The sequence below is a fragment of the Anabrus simplex genome, chromosome 2, assembly GCF_040414725.1.
Source record: "Anabrus simplex isolate iqAnaSimp1 chromosome 2, ASM4041472v1, whole genome shotgun sequence".
NCBI lineage: Eukaryota > Metazoa > Arthropoda > Insecta > Orthoptera > Tettigoniidae > Anabrus > Anabrus simplex.
Genome location: NC_090266.1, coordinates 805,841,792 through 805,860,145, shown reverse-complemented (window position 1 = coordinate 805,860,145; position 18,354 = coordinate 805,841,792). Strand labels below are relative to the sequence as shown.

At 40.2% G+C, this 18,354-nt stretch overlaps 1 protein-coding gene across 1 annotated transcript in view; it reads left to right on the top strand.

Annotated features, from left to right (window-relative positions):
- The window catches only part of CenB1A (Centaurin beta 1A), a 316,525-nt gene that overhangs the window by 75,148 nt on the left and 223,023 nt on the right, over positions 1 to 18,354 (top strand). Inside the window, exon 3 of the mRNA XM_067141489.2 lies at positions 10,685 to 10,743. Within this exon, the coding sequence (XP_066997590.2) occupies positions 10,685 to 10,743 (59 nt within the window). The remainder of the gene's footprint in view (positions 1 to 10,684; positions 10,744 to 18,354) is intronic.

Below are 18,354 nucleotides of genomic sequence, written 5' to 3'. Positions count from 1 at the left end.
AGTACAGCTGTCAATGTGGCAAGTCAGCTACTCTTAAATGGCAAGACGAAGGTTCGAAAAGCCAACTAGCCCTTTGTTCAATGCATAGAAGATCAAACATTTCTTACTAGAACTTTACTTCATCTCAGAACTGCAAACTGCCATCTGCAGGATGAAGGTCAACAGAGTGGCAGGAATTGATGAACTGAGAGGTGAAAAAATTAAGAACTTTGGTGATAGGATACTTGAACCTGATGAATGCATGTACCACCAACATACATATCCTGAAGGTGTGGAGAAGAACCCAATTGGTGGTCCTGTTATAACCAGGCAGGGATTCAGGACTATCAGGCGGTACCATATGGTTAATAAAACAGGCATGAGGGAGTTTTTAAAAAGTAACTATGATCAGTGGAAAACTGTAAATAAAAATGTAAACAGACTCTGGGATGAGGAATGTGAAAACAGGTTTGTATCTTTAAGGGTGGTAAGGAATGGTGAAAACAGGTTTGTATCTTTGAGGCTGGTAAGGATGGTAAAGATCCATTATATTATAACAGAGAAGTAAGGAGACTAAGAAGGAGGTGCAGGTTGGAAAGAAATAGAATTAGAAATGGCTGTGGACGTAAGGAGAAATTGGACCTATTAAAGAAGTCAGCTAAGGATAACATGATGGCAAGCATAATTGGCAGTCATACAAATATTAGTGAAAAATTGAAAGGTATGTATAGGTACTTTAAGGCAGAAACAGGTTCCAAGAAGACATTCCAGGAATCATTAATGAACAAAAGGAGTGTGTATGAAAGGATCTTCAAAAGGCAGAAGTATTCAGTCAGCAGTATGTAAAGATTGCTGGTTACAAGGATAATGTCCAGATAGAGGAGATGACTAATAATAAACATACATACATTATCATTATAGACTGTTATGCCTTTCAGCGTTCAGTCTGCAAGCCTCTGAGAATTTACTAAACGTCGCCACAATCCTCGATTTGCAACTAGTGTTGTGGCCTCATTTAGTTCTATACCTCTTATCTTTAAATCGTTAGAAACCGAGTCTAACCATCATCGTCTTGGTCTCCCTCTACTTCTCTTACCCTCCATAACAGAGTCCATTATTCTCCTAGGTAACCTATCCTCCTCCATTCGTCTCACATGACCCCACCACCGAAGCCGGTTTATGCGTACAGCTTCATCCATCGAGTTCATTCCTAAATTAGCCTTTATCTCCTCATTCCGAGTACCCTCCTTCCATTGTTCCCACCTGTTTGTACCAGCAATCATTCTTGCTACTTTCATGTCTGTTACTTCTAACTTATGAATAAGATATCCTGAGTCCACCTAGCTTTCGCTCCCGTAAAACAAAGTTGGTCTGAAAACAGACCGATGTAAAGATAGTTTCGTCTGGGAGCCGACTTCCTTCTTACAGAATACTGCTGATCGCAACTGCGAGCTAACTGCATTAGCTTTACGACACCTTGATTCAATCTCACTTACTATATTACCATCCTGGGAGAACACACAACCTAAATACTTGAAATTATCAACCTGTTCTAGCTTTGTATCACCAATCTGACATTCAATTCTGTTGAATTTTTTACCTACTGCCTTTAGTCTTCGAGATGCTAATTTTCATACCATACTCATTGCACCTATTTTCAAGTTCCAAGATAATAGACTGCAGGCTTTCGGCACAGTCTGATATTAAGACCAAGTCGTCAGCATAGGCCAAACTGCTTACTACATTTCCACCTAACTGAATCCCTCCCTGCCATTTTATACCTTTCAGCAGATGATCCATGTAAACTATGAACAGCAGAGGTGAAAGATTACAGCCTTGTCTAACTCCTGTAAGTACCCTGAACCAAGAACTCATTCTACCATCAATTCTCACTGAAGCCCAATTGTCAACATAAATGCCTTTGATTGATTTTAATAATCTACCTTTAATTCCATAGTCCCCCAGTATGGCGAACATCTTTTCCCTCAGTACCCTGTCATATGCTTTCTCTAGATCTACGAAACATAAACACAACTGCCTATTCCTCTCGCAGCATTTTTCAATTACCTGGCGCATACTGAAAATCTGATCCTGACAGCCTCTCTGTGGTCTGAAACCACACTGGTTTTCATCCAACTGCCCCTCAACGACTGATCGCACCCTCCCTTCCAAGATGCCAGTGAATACTTTGCCTGGTATACTAATCAATGAGATACCTCGATAGTTGTTGCAATCCTTCCTGTTTCCTTGCTTGTAGATAGGTGCAATTACTGCTTTTGCCAATCTGAAGGTACCTTACCAACACTCCACGCTAATTTTACTAGTCTATGAAGCCATTTCATCCCTGCCTTCCCACTATACTTCACCATTTCAGGTCTAATTTCATCTATTCCTGCTGCCTTATGACAATGGAGTTTATTTACTATCCTTTCCACTTCCTCAAGCATAATTTCACCAACATCATTTTCCTCCTCCCCATGAGCTTGGCTGTTTGCAACACCACCATGATGATTTCCTTTTACATTGAGATGATGTTCAACATATTCCCTCCACCTCTCCAGTGATTCCCTGGGGTCTATTATGAGTTCACCTGAATTACTCAAAACACTGTTCATTTCCTTTTTCCCACCCTTCCTAAGATTTATTATTACTGTCTAGAAAGGTTTCCCTGCTGCTTGACCTAGCCTTTCTAGGTTATTACCAAAATCTTCCCATGACTTCTTTTTGGATTCAACAACTATTTGTTTCGCTCTGTTTCTTTCATCTACGTACCAATCCCTGTCTGCCTCGGCCCGTGTTTGGAGCCATTTCTGATAAGCCTTCTTTTTACGTTTACAGGCTGCTCTCACTTCATCATTCCACCAAGATGTTCCCCTTTTCCCATCTTTACACACAGTTGTTCCTAGGCATTCCCTTGCTGTTTCTACTACAGCATCCCTGTATGCCACCCATTCACTGTCTATATCCTGAACCTGCTTACTGTCTACTGTTCGAAACTTCTCACTAATCATATCCATGTTCTTCCGTCTAATTTGCTCGTCCTGGAGATTTTCTACTCTTATTCGTTTGCAGACAGATTTCACTTTCTCTACCCTAGGCCTAGAGATACTTAGTTCACTACAGATCAGATAGTGGTCTGTATCATCGAAAAATCCCCGAAAAACTCTTACATTCCTAACAGATTTCCTGAATTCAAAGTCTGTTAAGATATAGTCTATTATGGATCTGGTACCCCTAGCCTCCCATGTGTAGCGGTGAATAGCCTTATGCTTGAAGAATGTATTCGTAACAGCTAAACCCATACTAGCACAGAAGTCCAGCAAACGCTTCCCATTCCCATTAGCTTCCATATCTTCCCCACATTTACCAATCACCCTTTCGTATCCTTCAGTTCTATTCCCAACTCTCGCATTGAAATCGCCCATTAGCACTATTCTATCCTTGCCGTTGACCCTGAACACGATGTCACTCAATGCTTCATAAAACTTGTCAACTTCATCCTCATCTGCACCCTCACATGGTGGATACACGGACACAATTCTTGTCTTAATTCCTCCCACTGACAAATCTACCCACATCATTCGCTCATTTACGTGCCTAACAGAAACTATGTTCCGTGCAATGGTATTCCTGATAAAGAGCCCTACCCCAGACTCTGCCCTTCCCTTTCTAACACCCGTCAAGTACACCTTATAATCTCCTATCTCTTCCTCGTTATCTCCCCTTACCGGAATATCACTTACTCCTAGCACATCCAGATGCATCCTCTTTGCTGACTCAGCCAGTTCTACCTTCTTTCTTCCATAAGCCCCATTAATATTGATAGTTCCCCATCGAATTCCATTTCGTTCGCCAAGTTGTTTCCAAGGAGTCCCTCGCCTGTCAAATGGGAGTGGGACTCCATTACTCCCATAGGTCCGAGGCTTGCTTAAAGTGTTCTGAGCTCGGTAAATTCATGAAGCAGGATGCTGCCCTGCTTGCACATAGTCCAAGTGAGGATCTCTCCTCTAATGGGTTATGGACCACCGGTGAATTGTATAGTCCTAGCCGCCTGAGCACAAGGAGGGCCACGACTCAGAATATGTCCGAGATGCCCACTCCCATTCCATATCAAGTGGTAACCCGACTCTCAGGACCACTTACTAGGCCACTCAGCCGTTGCCCATGGTTCACGAACTAGGACGTGACTACAGTAACCCACAAACATGAACCATCTAATAAAGAAAAGAAAGAAATATTAAAATTTACCTATAATAATGACATTTACTTTAAGATACAAAAGTTGAAAACTAGAAAAGCAGCTGGAATTGACAAGGTTTCCGGGGATGTATGAAAGACAATGAGTTGGGATATAATACTGTATCTGAAGTACCGGTACTTATTTGATTATTGTTTGCATGAAGGAGCTATACCAAATGAATAGAGAATTGCTGTAGTAGCCCCTGTGTATAAGAGAAATGGTGATAGACATAAAGCTGAAAATTAGAGGCCAGTCGGTTTGACATGTGTTGCATGAAAGCTTTGGGAAAGCATTCATCTGATTATATTAGACAAGTTTGCAAAATTAGTACCGTAATTGGTTCGATAGAAGGCAGTTCGGGTTTAGGAAAGGTTATTCCACTGAAGCTCAACTTGTAGGATTCCAGCAAGATATAGCAGATATCCTGGATTCAGGAGGTCAAATGGATTGTATCGCAATTGACCTTTCTAAGGCATGTGATAGGGTAGATCGTGGGGGACTACTGGCAAAAATGAATGCAGTTGGACTAGACAAAAGAGTGACTGAATGGGTGGCTATTTTTCTAGAAAATGGAACTAAGAGAATTAGAGTAGGCAAATCTTTATCTGACCCTGTAATAATTAAGAGGTGAATTCTTCAAGGCAGTATTATTGGACCTTTATATTTTCTTATATATATGTGAATGATTTGGGTAAAGAAGTGGAATCAGAGATAAGGCATTTTGCAGATGATGTTATTCTGTACAGAGTAATAAATAAGTTAAAAGATTGTGAGCAGCTTCGAAATGACCTTGATAATGTTATGAGATGGACAGTAGGCAGTGATATGATATATGGGGTTAAAAGTCAGGTTGTGAGTTTCACAAATAGGAAAAGTCCTCTTAGTTTTAATTACTACATTGAAATTAGGGGTTGTAGTAAGGATGTAAAGGAGGGGGCATATAAGTCTCTGGTAAGACCCCAACTAGAGTATGGTTCCAGTGTATGGGACTCTCACCAGGATTACTTGATTCAAGAACTGGAAAAAATCTAAAGAAAAGCAGCTCAATTTCTTGTGGGTGATTTCCGACAAAAGAGTGGCGTTACAAAAAAAAATATTGTATGCAAAATAAGTCGTATGTTCCGAGCTGTCATTGGAGAGATGGCGTGGGATGACATCAGTAGGCGAATAAGCTAGAGTGGTGTTCTTAAAAGTAGGATAGATCAAATATGAAGATAAAGCTGGAATTCAAGAGGACAAATTGGGGCAAATATTTGTTTTTAGGAAGGGGAGTTAGGGATTGCAATAACTTACCGAAGGAGATGTTCAATAAATTTCCAATTTCTTTGCAATCATTTAAGAAAAGGCTAGGAAAACAACAGATAGGATATCTTGCCTCTTGGATGACTGCCCTAAATACAGGTCAGTAGTGATTGATTGATTGATTGATTGATTGATTGATTGATTGATTGATTGATTGATTGATTGATTGATTGATGGCATTCCAAGGAACATTTGTCCTGTGTCACCACTTTGCCACTTATTCAAGATTCTAGAACGTGGTGGTCAACAGGATCAGTACTTCCCTGGTTGACCAGTTCATAACAGAACAAGCAGGCTTCCAATCTGGAAATTCATGTGGGCAAACTATCAATCTCACCCAACATATTGAAGATAGTTTTGCCAGGCAAATCACACTGGTGTGGCATTTAACGATCTGTCGTACAGGACACCGTGAATCATTGGATGCTCTGGAGAAAAGTCAGCTGCCTACCTAAAGACTGCAAGCTAACATTACTGATTTGCTCCTTTCTCTATGGTAGAAGACTTAATGTCTGCCTTCAGAGATAAAATAGTAGGTGGAGGATTTAGAAGAACTGATTACCCCAGGAAGTAACATCTAAGTGAATGACTATCCTGTGCCAAAGAATACTGGATAGTTTGTCTATGCTGATGATACAGCAGTGGCTGCTCAAAATACAACTTTCAGTGAGGTAGAGGAGAAACTCACAGCAACACTGAACAAACTTTCACTTTACTTTGATACCAGTTACCTCAGGCCTAATCCGCCTGCGCCTTTCACCTCAACAACAAAGCAGCGAGAAGGAAACTGGATGTCACATGGTTAGGTGAAGAGTTGCAACACTCCTCGACTCCAAAGTACTTGGAAGTAACCCTTAATAGTACCTTAACATTTTAACAACATCGCATAAACATCAGAGGGAAATTCAGTGCCCACAACATCATCATTCACAAGCCGATGGGCCCGCTGGGGATACCAATCCAAAAACATTAAGTATCTCAGTCCTGTAGCCAGCCTCCGTGGCTCAGGTGGCAGCGTGTCAGCCTCTCACCGCCGGGTTCCATGGTTCAAATCCCGGTCACTTAATGTGAGATTTGTACTGGACAAAGCGGAGGCGGGACAGGTTTTTCTCCGGATACTACGGTTTTCCCTGTCATCTTTCATTCCAGCAACACTCCAGTGTCATTTCATTTCATCTGTCAGTCATTAATCGTTGCCCCAGAGGAATGTGACAGGCTTCGTTAGCCATCACAATTCCTACCCTTGCTGCAAGATGGGGGCTTCATTCATTCCATCCCTGACGTGGTCAATGACTGGAAAACAGGTTGTAAGTTTTTCATTTCAGTCCTGTAGCCCTATGCATCTCAGCCTCAGCACTAGGCCTGAATGCCTCTGCACATGCCAAGCAAGTTGACATTACAGTAAACGATATAGCCCGAATTGTAGCTATTTGTCTAAAGCCAACCCCTGTCCAGAAGCTGTATCGACGTAGTGGTATAGCACAGTGGTGGGCAGTCTCAGACAAGGTTTCGAGATTTCTCAAGACTAGCACTGGCACTGTTTCTCACGTTAAATGTCGAAAAATCTCTAGAGCATTGTCGGTAGAAACCTAGTGTACTCACTCCGCTTGCTGTACACGGAGGCTCGGTGGCAGGTGATGCTCTTTTATTTTTAGTTCACGGGATTGTGGATAAGAGCGTCTTTATGATCTGCCAGTGATTTGCGAATTGTTACCAACTGTTGAGGAAATGTCCAACAAAATGTTACGAAAGGTTACAACCACTAAATTAACATTTTCCTTGCCGTGTGGGCAGTATGCACCGCTGCGATAGTTAAGTTTGTCAAAGGGAGTGTGGCCCCAAAGGGGCCACTGTTCTCATGACAGAGCTTGGCCTGGATTTGCAAAGATAGGTTACGGCTACTAAATTACATTTTTTCTTGCGGTGTGAGGTTACTGCTACTACTAACAGAGCCATTTTGCTGTGTTTTCCTTTTGCATGGGTTGGTAATGGAAGCAGCGAGTTACGAATTCTGGGAATGACGTCATGTTGGCCAATGGCTGTGCTCGTAGCTGGCCGGCTAATGGTCAATGGCGCATGAAACCCTTCATTAAGTTATAAAAGTAAATGTAACTTTTTGGGTGGGTTGTCTTGGTCCCTGGCATTCGTAATGAACATATCTCTCTTCTACAAGGATTTTGAGGTAAAATTCATATATATTTCTTTGCGAAGTTGCGTGTTATAAACTGAAGTGTCTACACTAGGTTTGTACCATGTTGTCCCTGCAGTATGTGGCGAGCAGCATGTCGTAGGCCTAAAGGTAGACAGAGCTGAATGTTGATTGTGCCGAGTATGCAAACAGCCAAGCACGGGCCTTCTCCATTCTGTAAATACATATGAGTGTCTAGGGCATTCAGTTCTTTCATTTCTACAGAGGTCTATTTTGATGCAGTATAACGTAATTATAAAGGTAAGCATTCTGGCATTTTATGCAGTGGTAAGTACACGAATGAGTAGGCTAAGTACAGAAATTGATGGCTACTGAAGGTGTACATCTTTATCGCTCATAATTCATCAGACCTCACATTCATTATCCATTTGACCGGTGCTTGTGCTTACCAACATTATTTTGCCGAAGGAAATAATTCTTTACCATGTTATAATAGTGTATTTGTATAATAATTAGGTACTTCAGTATGGTGCAATGTGTAATTTTTCTTCTAATTTTACATGATACGTTTAGGATGATGCAATGTAAGTCATGAACGTGGGATTGTTTTTAAGAGATGCCACATAGCACAGTCCACAGTGTTATTTATTCAAAAGAAGTAAAATACGTCATTAGAAACACTTCTGGGATGATCCGGCTCTTAAAAGCACATTATATAGCTGAAGAGGAGTCATCATAGAGAACACCTCCAGCCCGATCTGCATCACAAGAAGCTACCTTGTCGACAACAACTGGGAAGTATCCAGTAGTGTAATGCAAAACACGCTCTATGCTCGGTTCATATTTGTCAAGCATGACCATGACCAGAGTTTGCTTGTGAAAGGTGAGGCAAGCTATGTTCTTTCGACCTTGCCCTTTGATACTCTCTCTCCTTCACGCACTATCTGTCACAGGTACAAGTGATCTCCCCCTCCCCACTCCGTCCGTGTTTCTGCTAATGGTGGAAGGATATGGTAACACATCAACAGTATCTACTTTGCTAAAATTAGCACCGATATTAATCAATTCTTGCCCCAATTATTTAAAGCCTTCACTGGTAACAGTGTTGAATGGTCGGAAGTCTTTGGCACACATGAAAACACGTGCCAGTTATGGTTTGCTTTGTATTACTGGGCAAAACTTGGTGAGAAGTGCTACAATTAAATTTTCAAACGAGTTTTCTAAATGAGCTATACCGGATTTATATGCTAGCAGTGCACAAAACGTTTCATGGGAAACATAACTTGTCTCCAGACTGTCTGCAGGGACCACAAGCAGGAATTTCTTCCAAACATCAGAACTGAGCCCTTCTCTCTTGATTAGTTTATTTTGATCAATTTGAATTTCAGCCATAATGCTGTTCATCGATTCATGTGGCACGGTGAAATTCAGCTCAAAACTAATGCTTAACTCAACTATTCCATCATTTTAAAAAACCCTGAATTCCTGGCCTTTGCTCTTTTGTAAACATGGGCTTCTTCATCTCTGGATGAACCACATTGTTTGCAACATCAGTAAAGCAAGCAAGGTCATCCTCCCTAGGCAGCATACTTTGCATTGAACATGCCCTGTGGAACGAATTGGAGCAAACTCGGGCATTTTAGATTACACGTTCTACTCATGCGTAATGGTGGTTGCATACGCAGCAAGGCACATCTTGCTCTGTCTTGGTTACCCGTCTCAAGTTCGAATAATGCACGCCTCTAGTGTCCAGGTAAGTGTACATCCTATCTACAGTTATTCACAAATTATGCAGGGTTATTCATCTAAGATGTCCACCTCAAATTACTCGTAAACCGTATAAGATATTGACATTCTGTTTTCGCTTTTGTTAATGGTATTAAGGGGTTCGTAGTTGAACATGCAGTACTTTCCCAGGTTTTCGATAAAATTTATCGGCACACAAGTTTCCATATGAGGACGTTATTTCACATGATAACTGCTTATGATATACTATGAAGCTTGGGCTCATAGTTGCTGGGATGTCACACGGATTGCAGCACAGGAGAATCGGTCTCGAGATTCTCGCAAGAGTTTAGAGATCTCTGACGTCAGTCTCGAGAGTCTCGAGCAAGAGCATTGCCCATCGCTAGTATAGCCCCACCAAACATCCTGTAGGATTTAACCACAGACGTGGAGCAAGCAAAGCAGGAGACTGATCCGTATCATCCCGTGTTAGGTCACCAGCCAGCCATAGGACAACTCAGGTCAAGGAAGAGCTTCCTCGCAAGAAGCCAAATCCTGAACAGGACACAGGAAGAAATCCACCTAGTAGCATGGAGGAACAAGCTAGATTATTCTTTCCTGAAGGCCAAGGAAGAATTCCCCCCCAGGGGATGGATGGTGTGAGAATGGGAGTATCATGATGTAAGGTGAATGTGATGAAATGGGGCCTCCTGCCAGGTGATGCAGACTCCCTGGTGTTATTCAAGATCCAAGCCGTCTGTTAGTATGTTCTTGCCTTTATGATCCTTGTTCCACGGATGATTTGCTCCAACCAAATGACAAGGCAGTATCAGCCACTTGCTATTGGACACTTCACAAGTTTGATCCTAATACAGAAAGGAGCAGCATATTTTTTAAAGCATGTGAAACTTTTATTGCTATTTATTACATAAGTCACGACATTTCTATGCCTAGTTGATTATAAAAGATTCCAGCACTACTGTACTGTATAGAAGAAATAAGATTTTTTAGGAGTTTATGAAAATCGTTTTCGTTGCATAGTCTCCCATATAAAATACCAAATTATTGAAATCCTCAGTGAATTGAGATGAAACTTAAAAATATTATTCTGGTATCAGATGTAATGGAGGACTTGGGTCTTGGATGTGTCATTTTTGACTTTGTAGATTTAGTATTTTTTTCAGATTGTAAATTTTAAATAATCTGATAATCAGATATACTTGTTACATTGCTTAGATACATATGCTTTCTGGAGCTTGACATCAAATTATTTTTTCTCTTTTCTTTAGGTCTTGAAAATGTGTGGTGTTATGGTTGATGTTGGGAAAAACTATGTTGCACAACAAAGGTAAGGATATGTGTTTATTCTGCTTTTCATTTCTTATGCATTTTGCTAGGAAAATAATTCAGTCTATTTTCCTGGTATGTATTCTGTGATGTAATTTGTAATTCAATTTAAAAGATTAATTTGATAGAATGTTTATCCTAAGATTTCAATCTGAATACCGCATCTAAATAACGTTGCAACTATATTTTTCTGGACTAAACTGGTTGTGTGGTGTATATGGTTAGATGTTTTCCTTACTGCTCATGTTTGTGTGTTTGATTCACAACACAGTTGGCATTTAAGAGGGATTGAAGGATACGAATTATGTGAATAGATTATTCAGAGAAGTACCCCCTTCCAGGTCAAAAATTTGATCCTGTTAGTATATTATATTCACAATCACTATCGCTGGTTTTTACTGGGTTTCTTGTATTTTATATTTGATCAGTCTACCAAGCAAAATGTATCTACAACTCTCTATTAACATCACGACAACACTTCAAAGAATATATAAAGCAAACAATATTTTATGTACAACAAACCTAAATCTAACTAAGAATTTACAGTGTGTTTATAATTCTGTATTTTCCACATCACTCCCTTCTCAGTCTTAGTCACATCAAATACTCAATGAACTGCACTGGGAATCATACTACATGACCTGATTTTGTAGTTCTGTATTTATTTTCTTGATGTGCTGAACTTCGTTCCATGTTTGTAGTCTTTGGCAAGGTGAACTGTGTAGGTTCATCAATTTTGTCAACATATCAGCCACTACTATATTTTTTATCTTTACTGCAAAGAACTTGAGGTTTCATTGGACAACTTCATAAGGACCTTCATACAGACTTTCCAGTCCCACTTACACTATGTTGATTCTGACAAACACCTGACTCGAGGTGTTGATGTCTCTGGATAAATGGTGTTTCCTTTGACTTGTGGGGATATTCAACAGGTGTCGAAGTTGAGAAACAAATACTGGTAGTTTCACATCTACTTCTGTACTGCATTCATGGAAGAAGTCTCCGGGTAACTTGAGAGTGGTACCATACACCATTTCAGATATTGTTGCATTACTTCCTTCCCTAATACAGAAGCATAGACCAAGTTGGATTGTAGGTAGTATATGGCTCCATTTACTAGTCGAATTTGCCTGGATAGCTGTCTTGAGTGTACGATGGAATCTTTCAATTTTTCCATTTGACTGGGGTTGATATGATGTGGTCCGTGTTAGCTTACAACCACAGATCTTTGTAAGTGCTTGAAACAACTCGGACTGGAATTGTTTACCTTGGTCAGTCACTATTTGGTAAGGTGTTCCAAATCTACGAGGGTGAATCAAAAAGTAAGTTTCACTAGCTCACCGCGAGAGCACTCTGTATGTCAATGCGGAGCAAGCTACAGTAACTGCTGGCACGTCCGATAGGAAAGTTGGTGTGGTATCCCTTCGTGTTGTGTGTGCAGAGCAGGCTAGGCCCTCTGGCACGTCAACTGGATGTTCACTCCGAATTGGAGGTGTGTGCAACGATCAAATTTCTATGGGCTAAACAACTCCATTGCATAGACATTCATTGTGAAATCACTGCTGTATATAGTGAGCGTGCGATTTCTCACCCAGGTATTGTAAAGTGGTGTAAGCATTTTGATGCTAGACGCACGGATTTCACGGACGAACATCGTGAAGGCAGGCCCACAACGTCCAGTACGTTGCAAATGTTGTCTGTGTGGATGAGATCATTAGAGAGAATCAGTGCATAATACTGCAGGATATTGCCAGCATGCTGAACATTTTGTATGGCAGTGTGTTCTCCATTGTTCACCAGCACCTTGGATTTCGTAAACTGTGTCGAAGATGGGTCCCACATCTACTCGCTGATGTTCACAGGGGACAACGTTTCCAATCGTCGCTGGCATTTTTGCAATGGTATTCTGTTGAGGGCATCGAGTTTCTGCGGCGAATAATCACGGGATGAAACGCGGGTCCACCACTTCACTCACAAAACAGAGAGAACATCCATGGAATGGGTGCACACCACATCACCACCACGAAAGAAGGCCAAGATCCAATCTTCAGCAGGAAAGGTAATGGTGATGGTGTTCTTTGACATGGAGGGTTTGGTGCTTATGCCAAAACTCTGCTTTGTATTGTCAAATGTTGAACCGTTTGCATAAGGCAATTAAAGAAAAGCGGTGGTGGAAAATGAGTGCCAGTGTAATTTTGTTGCATGATAAAGCGACACCTCACACGGCCCGCCAAGCATCCAAACTGCTGCAGCGATTCAAGTGGGAGATACAGCAACATCCTCCATACAGTCCAGACTTAGCGCCATGCGATTGTCATGTGTTCGGTAAGCTGGAAAAGGATCTCGGTGGGCGACGACTCAAAAATGATGAGGAGATGAAAGCAGCTGTCTCCTGGTGGTTACATAGGTGATTTCTAGGCAACCAGAATCGAAAAGTTGGTTGACCGTTCCAAGAAATGTTTACAGTCTCTTGGGGACTATGTGGAAAAGTAAACTTACATTGTATGTTGTCATAGCCATGTTGCCTATGTATAGGTGGTTTCATAAATGGCCATAACTTGGAAGTGTAACTTACTTTTTGATTCGCCTTCGTAGTTATCGAGGAGTTGAAAAAGGCTTGTGCCACAGTCGCCGCACAGATAGCCTGTAGAGGTACTCCTCCTTTCTGATTTGTAAATCTTTCTGTACACGTTATTCAATAAGTAAACTCATCAGATGAGGGTAATGGTCCAATTCACACAGACCTAACAATGCTGAAACATTCATTATGACTTGGGAAAATAAGTGGAGCATGGTCTGTGTATATCGTGAACATTCTTCCTTCGAGGAGGTGTTCAAAGTATATGATGGCCTCTAGATACTAAGGAGTTCTCTGTCATTAGTCGAATATTTCTTCAGGGCAGGAGATAATTTCTTTGAGAAGAAACCAATGGGCATTCTAACACCATCTTGTTTTTGCTGAAGTGCTGCACCTGCTGCAAAGTTCGATGCATCAACAAACAAGGTGAGTTCGAGGTCCATGCTGGGGAAGGATAAAAAGGGCTGCTTGGGCGAGGTCTTCTTTGCATGGCGATGATAGAAGTTTATTGTGCCTAAAAGGGCTCATAGTTCTCTTACTGTTTCAGGCTGTTTGAAGTTTGTGATGGTAGAAACTCTTTCAGGGCCTGGTTTGGCACCATCTGCTGTAATGTCCTAAGAAAACAAGTTCTTGTACACCAAATATGGATTTTCCTACATTAACTTTTAGGCCAAACTTGTCCAGTGGCAACTTATATATCTCATTTTTATCCTTCATTGGCCTCAACTCAACTAAGGTTTAGGTTGAAGAAAGAAGCCCACATTCAAATTCTTATTTGCTTTCTTTGGATAGTGTATGTAATCATAAAGATATTCCAGCTTAAAGGCTAGTTAAATGACTAAAAAAGTACATGTTTCATTCCTCTGATTTGGAACATCATCAGCTAAAAACATGTATAAAGATACAAAAACTGGCACATATGAAATAAAAAAACATGATGATGATGATGATGATGATGATAAGATGTTCCTTCATGTTGAGTTAAAACACTCACCAAGTCAATGTTTAAATTTGTAATAAAATCTGTGTGTAAGGGATCCTAGAAAGTGAAGTTCTTTCTTCAAAATGCTGGAGAAGTTGCTATAGTTTTCTAGTATGTACTCTAAATAACTTGTGAATAATGACAGAGTTAAATTTAAAAACAATGGCCAGGCGAAACTCCTTAAGAAAAACGGAAGTTGAGATTAAATCTTGTTAGAAAGTCTTGTGGTATTGAAGGGAGTCTGTAATAAGAGGAAAGTAAAATTGTTTTAGAAAAAGCCATTTGCTGCATTTCAGCTCAAACTGTGAGAAAGAGATCGCTTGAAGTACAACTTCACTCTTGATGTCCATGGTGAGGTCCAGCTCTCAAACCTAGATATCACGGTGGGGCATGGTACAGATGGGCCCATGATTCTGCTGAATGTGGTCTCTTCAGAATTGGCATAAAGTACTTTTCACAATCTGGTCTGGTCAGGCTTCATGTTTCGAACACGCTACTCAGCACGTGCAATAAGGTGGTGGTTCCCGGATGTTTTGGGACGGCATTATGTGGAGCCACCATACACCACTCCCAGTCATGCAGGGCAATGTCACTGCTGTACGATATAGGGAGGCAATCCTTCGACCCATAGTGACACCGTATCACCAGCATTTTGGAGGAGAATTTTTCGTAATGGATGTTAATGTGCACTTCTATTGTGCAGTTCTTATTAACTCAATGCGGGTCACAGCACAGTATATTACATCTCGCGGGAAGTATCACACCATTTACGTTGTAACATATTGCATATCAAACTTCTAAGTGTCATATCTTTGCTTCTCTATGTCCTTGACCAATAAATCCAAAATGTACGCTATCTGCCATCTATTGGCTACGGTACTGAAGCTTGCGCTTGTTCGTATCCTCGCAGAAAGTGCTGTTAACATAGTTCTCATACCGAGCTCGATAGCTACAGTCGCTTAAGTGCGGCCAGTGTCCAGTATTCGGGAGATAGTGGGTTCGAACCCCATTGTTGGCAGCCCTGAAAATGGTTTTCCGTGGTTTCCCATTTTCACACCAGGCAAATGCTGGGGCTGTACCTTAATTAAGGCCACGGCCGCTTCCTTCCCACTCCTAGCCCTTCCCTGTCCCATCGTCGCCATAAGACCTATCTGTGTCGGTGCGACGTAAAACAACTACCATAGTTCTTTTATGTGAATGTCTATGGTTTTTAGGAATCAACTGCCAGCTGATGAACATGGCTGCTCACAGTCGTGCTGAAGAAGTAGTACTAGGTAGTGAGAAAGTGTTCGAAATTTTGATGAATTATGTGAGGATTCTGATTTTTCCTATAAAGATGAAGTTGATGATGACTTCCTTCCTGAAAATGTCATAATCGAGGGTGAATAAATAAGTGATAGTGACTAAGAATTACAACGGAAAGAGGCTCAAAACTTGTCATACAGAGTTCGTGTAAAATAATTATCCAGGAACTTCTCTCTTGGCCTGAGTACAAAAACATACTGAAGAAATTGTGAAAGGATGGCATTGATTTTTAGGAATTATGCTGAGGGTCATGTACACAAACATATCATAGAAGTTTACTGATCCATTCATGTACACTCCTGTATTTGATCAGCTTGTGCTCTGTAATCCTAAATCATAAATACAGTTCTTTCATTTCAATGAAAACAGTTCCCTACCTCAAAATGAAAATTTCAGCCCAAAAAGAGAACCAAAGGACCTAAAACTGCAAAGACTGCAACATCATTTGTGTCTACCATCATATTTTATGAAATACCATGCAGAAGAACATTATTAATCATGAAGATTGTGTTGTGATTTTGTTATTTTTCAATTTTTTAATGTATGACATGGCCACTTTTTAAAATATAATGTTCTGTGTGCATCTACAGCAATTTATAATGGGGTTTATTTATGAGCATACGAAAACCTAAATTGGGGTATGTCAGTGCTTCAAAAACCCTACCCTTAAAGGGTTAATGACTTCCTTCGTGATCAAGTTATTGCTCGACTAGTGTGGTTGCCGTGTTACCCGGACATGAACTCCATTGAACATGCTTCGGAAAAATTAAAGCTGTTTATGGACATCATGACTCGCCAACCATTCTGAGAGATCTACACAAAATTATCGTTTAGGAGTGGGACAGTTTGGGTCTACATTACCTTGATAAACCAGTGCACAGTATGCCAAGAAGAATTCAGGCATCCCTCAGTGCAAGAGGATATGTTACGCAGTATTAATGATACTGGTGGGTGCTGTATTCAGTAACACAGATTAAGAAATCAAAGCTGTACAGCTGTAGAGACTCTCATTTGTTGGTTTATTGGGCAATAAATAATGCTGATATAGTACCTCTGTATGTCCCTCATTCTGTTTGTAGAGTCTGGAACTCTTTGGTCTGAGGTAATGGAAAACTTTTTTTGGTGTTGTGTAGTTTAATTCTCATTTCCACTGTGGATTGAAAATATCATATTTTCAACCCATATTTTGTTTGTTTGTTATGAAATATAATATTATATTCAGTGTTTTTGCATCTCATCAGTACATTATTACGTCATACAAATTGAAATATTTTATGTCTGGTGTTATCACTTGTGAGAGGAAGGGTGGGAGAAAGTAGATATAATAATCAGAAATTGTATGTTCTGAACTATTACGAATTTTACCTAATTGCCTCTGCTCAGTTCTGTGCTGTTCAAGGAGTCTTAAACTGTGCAAGTAGCAAACATTTTATGATACTGGACAAATTGAGAACACTCCATGATACAAAGGTTTCTGTACATTTGAGACAACTTACGCATGAGGACCTGTCATTGGTCAATTTCAATCTCAATAAATATAAAACGCAAAGCTTCTCCAGTGACCTGCCATAATGTTTTTCTTGGCATCTACCTAGTGGATTATATTTTACTTCACCGTTCCAAAGCACAAACTTTGCTGTTCATTATGTCACCTCCTTACAGTGCACCTATTTCATTTGAATATCTAGGAATTAATTTCATATGGCAATGTTTCAGTTATCATCAATTAACTGAACTAAAGTTTGAAATACAGTCAGTTTAACTTTATTGATGTCTTGTATACTACTTGTTCATGTTTGTATACTTGTTTTAGGAAGCACAAAATTTAAAACTTAGGAGATGTGGAGAAGACCATGCCACAAGATTACAGGATAAAATGGTACCTGTTGTGATGCACTGAAGGAGAACTTCCGGCGCTGCTTCACTTCACCGAATACACACTTGTGAGGGTTGAAATGATCAGAAACACTTAACCCTCAGAGGACAGAATTCACTATATTAAATCCCATAAAAGCTGTCCACAAACAGAATTTTACATATTAAACAGTCGAAGATATGGTGTTACCATCACACATAGTACTCAAAAAGCTCAACAGATGGCAATAAATGGCGCTTTTAACTCCGGCTGAATGAGGAACACCTAATAAAGTATTGCTGTCACTTCCCTGGCTTATTACTAAAAGTAAGAAGCTTTGGTCATACATGCGTTGCAAGGTTTGAGACAGGCTTTTTTGCAATGTTATAGCAAAATGACAAGTTAAAAAGAGAGCTAGTGAATAACAAAATGTTTCTGTTTTGAACTCCACTGTTGTAGATGAAATTCATTTTTCATTTGAAGCATCTGAAGATGAAAATTCAACTGGTGAGTCTTCTGAGTGCAAAAATGAAGTGCCTCCGAGAACAAAAAAAATTGATAAATGAAATGTGAGTAATTTAGACCCAGGACCTTTGACTAACATTTTAATGTATAATATAAATCGAGCACCAATTTTATCCTCATATTTTGACATAGCAACTGAGCCTATGGTGTATTTTTCACTATAATTATTTTGATACCAAAATTGTTGACATATTTCACCAGGATACTGTAATTCCAGGAAACAAATGGAAACAGGCAACACCTCCAACTACAAGATGTAGAAGATTGATCATCTCCAACTCCTTCTGATACAAGAATTTTTTTTTGTGAAACCTCTTATGCTGTTTATGTGCTAACATAAAAAGTAATCTCCGTACAGGCCATG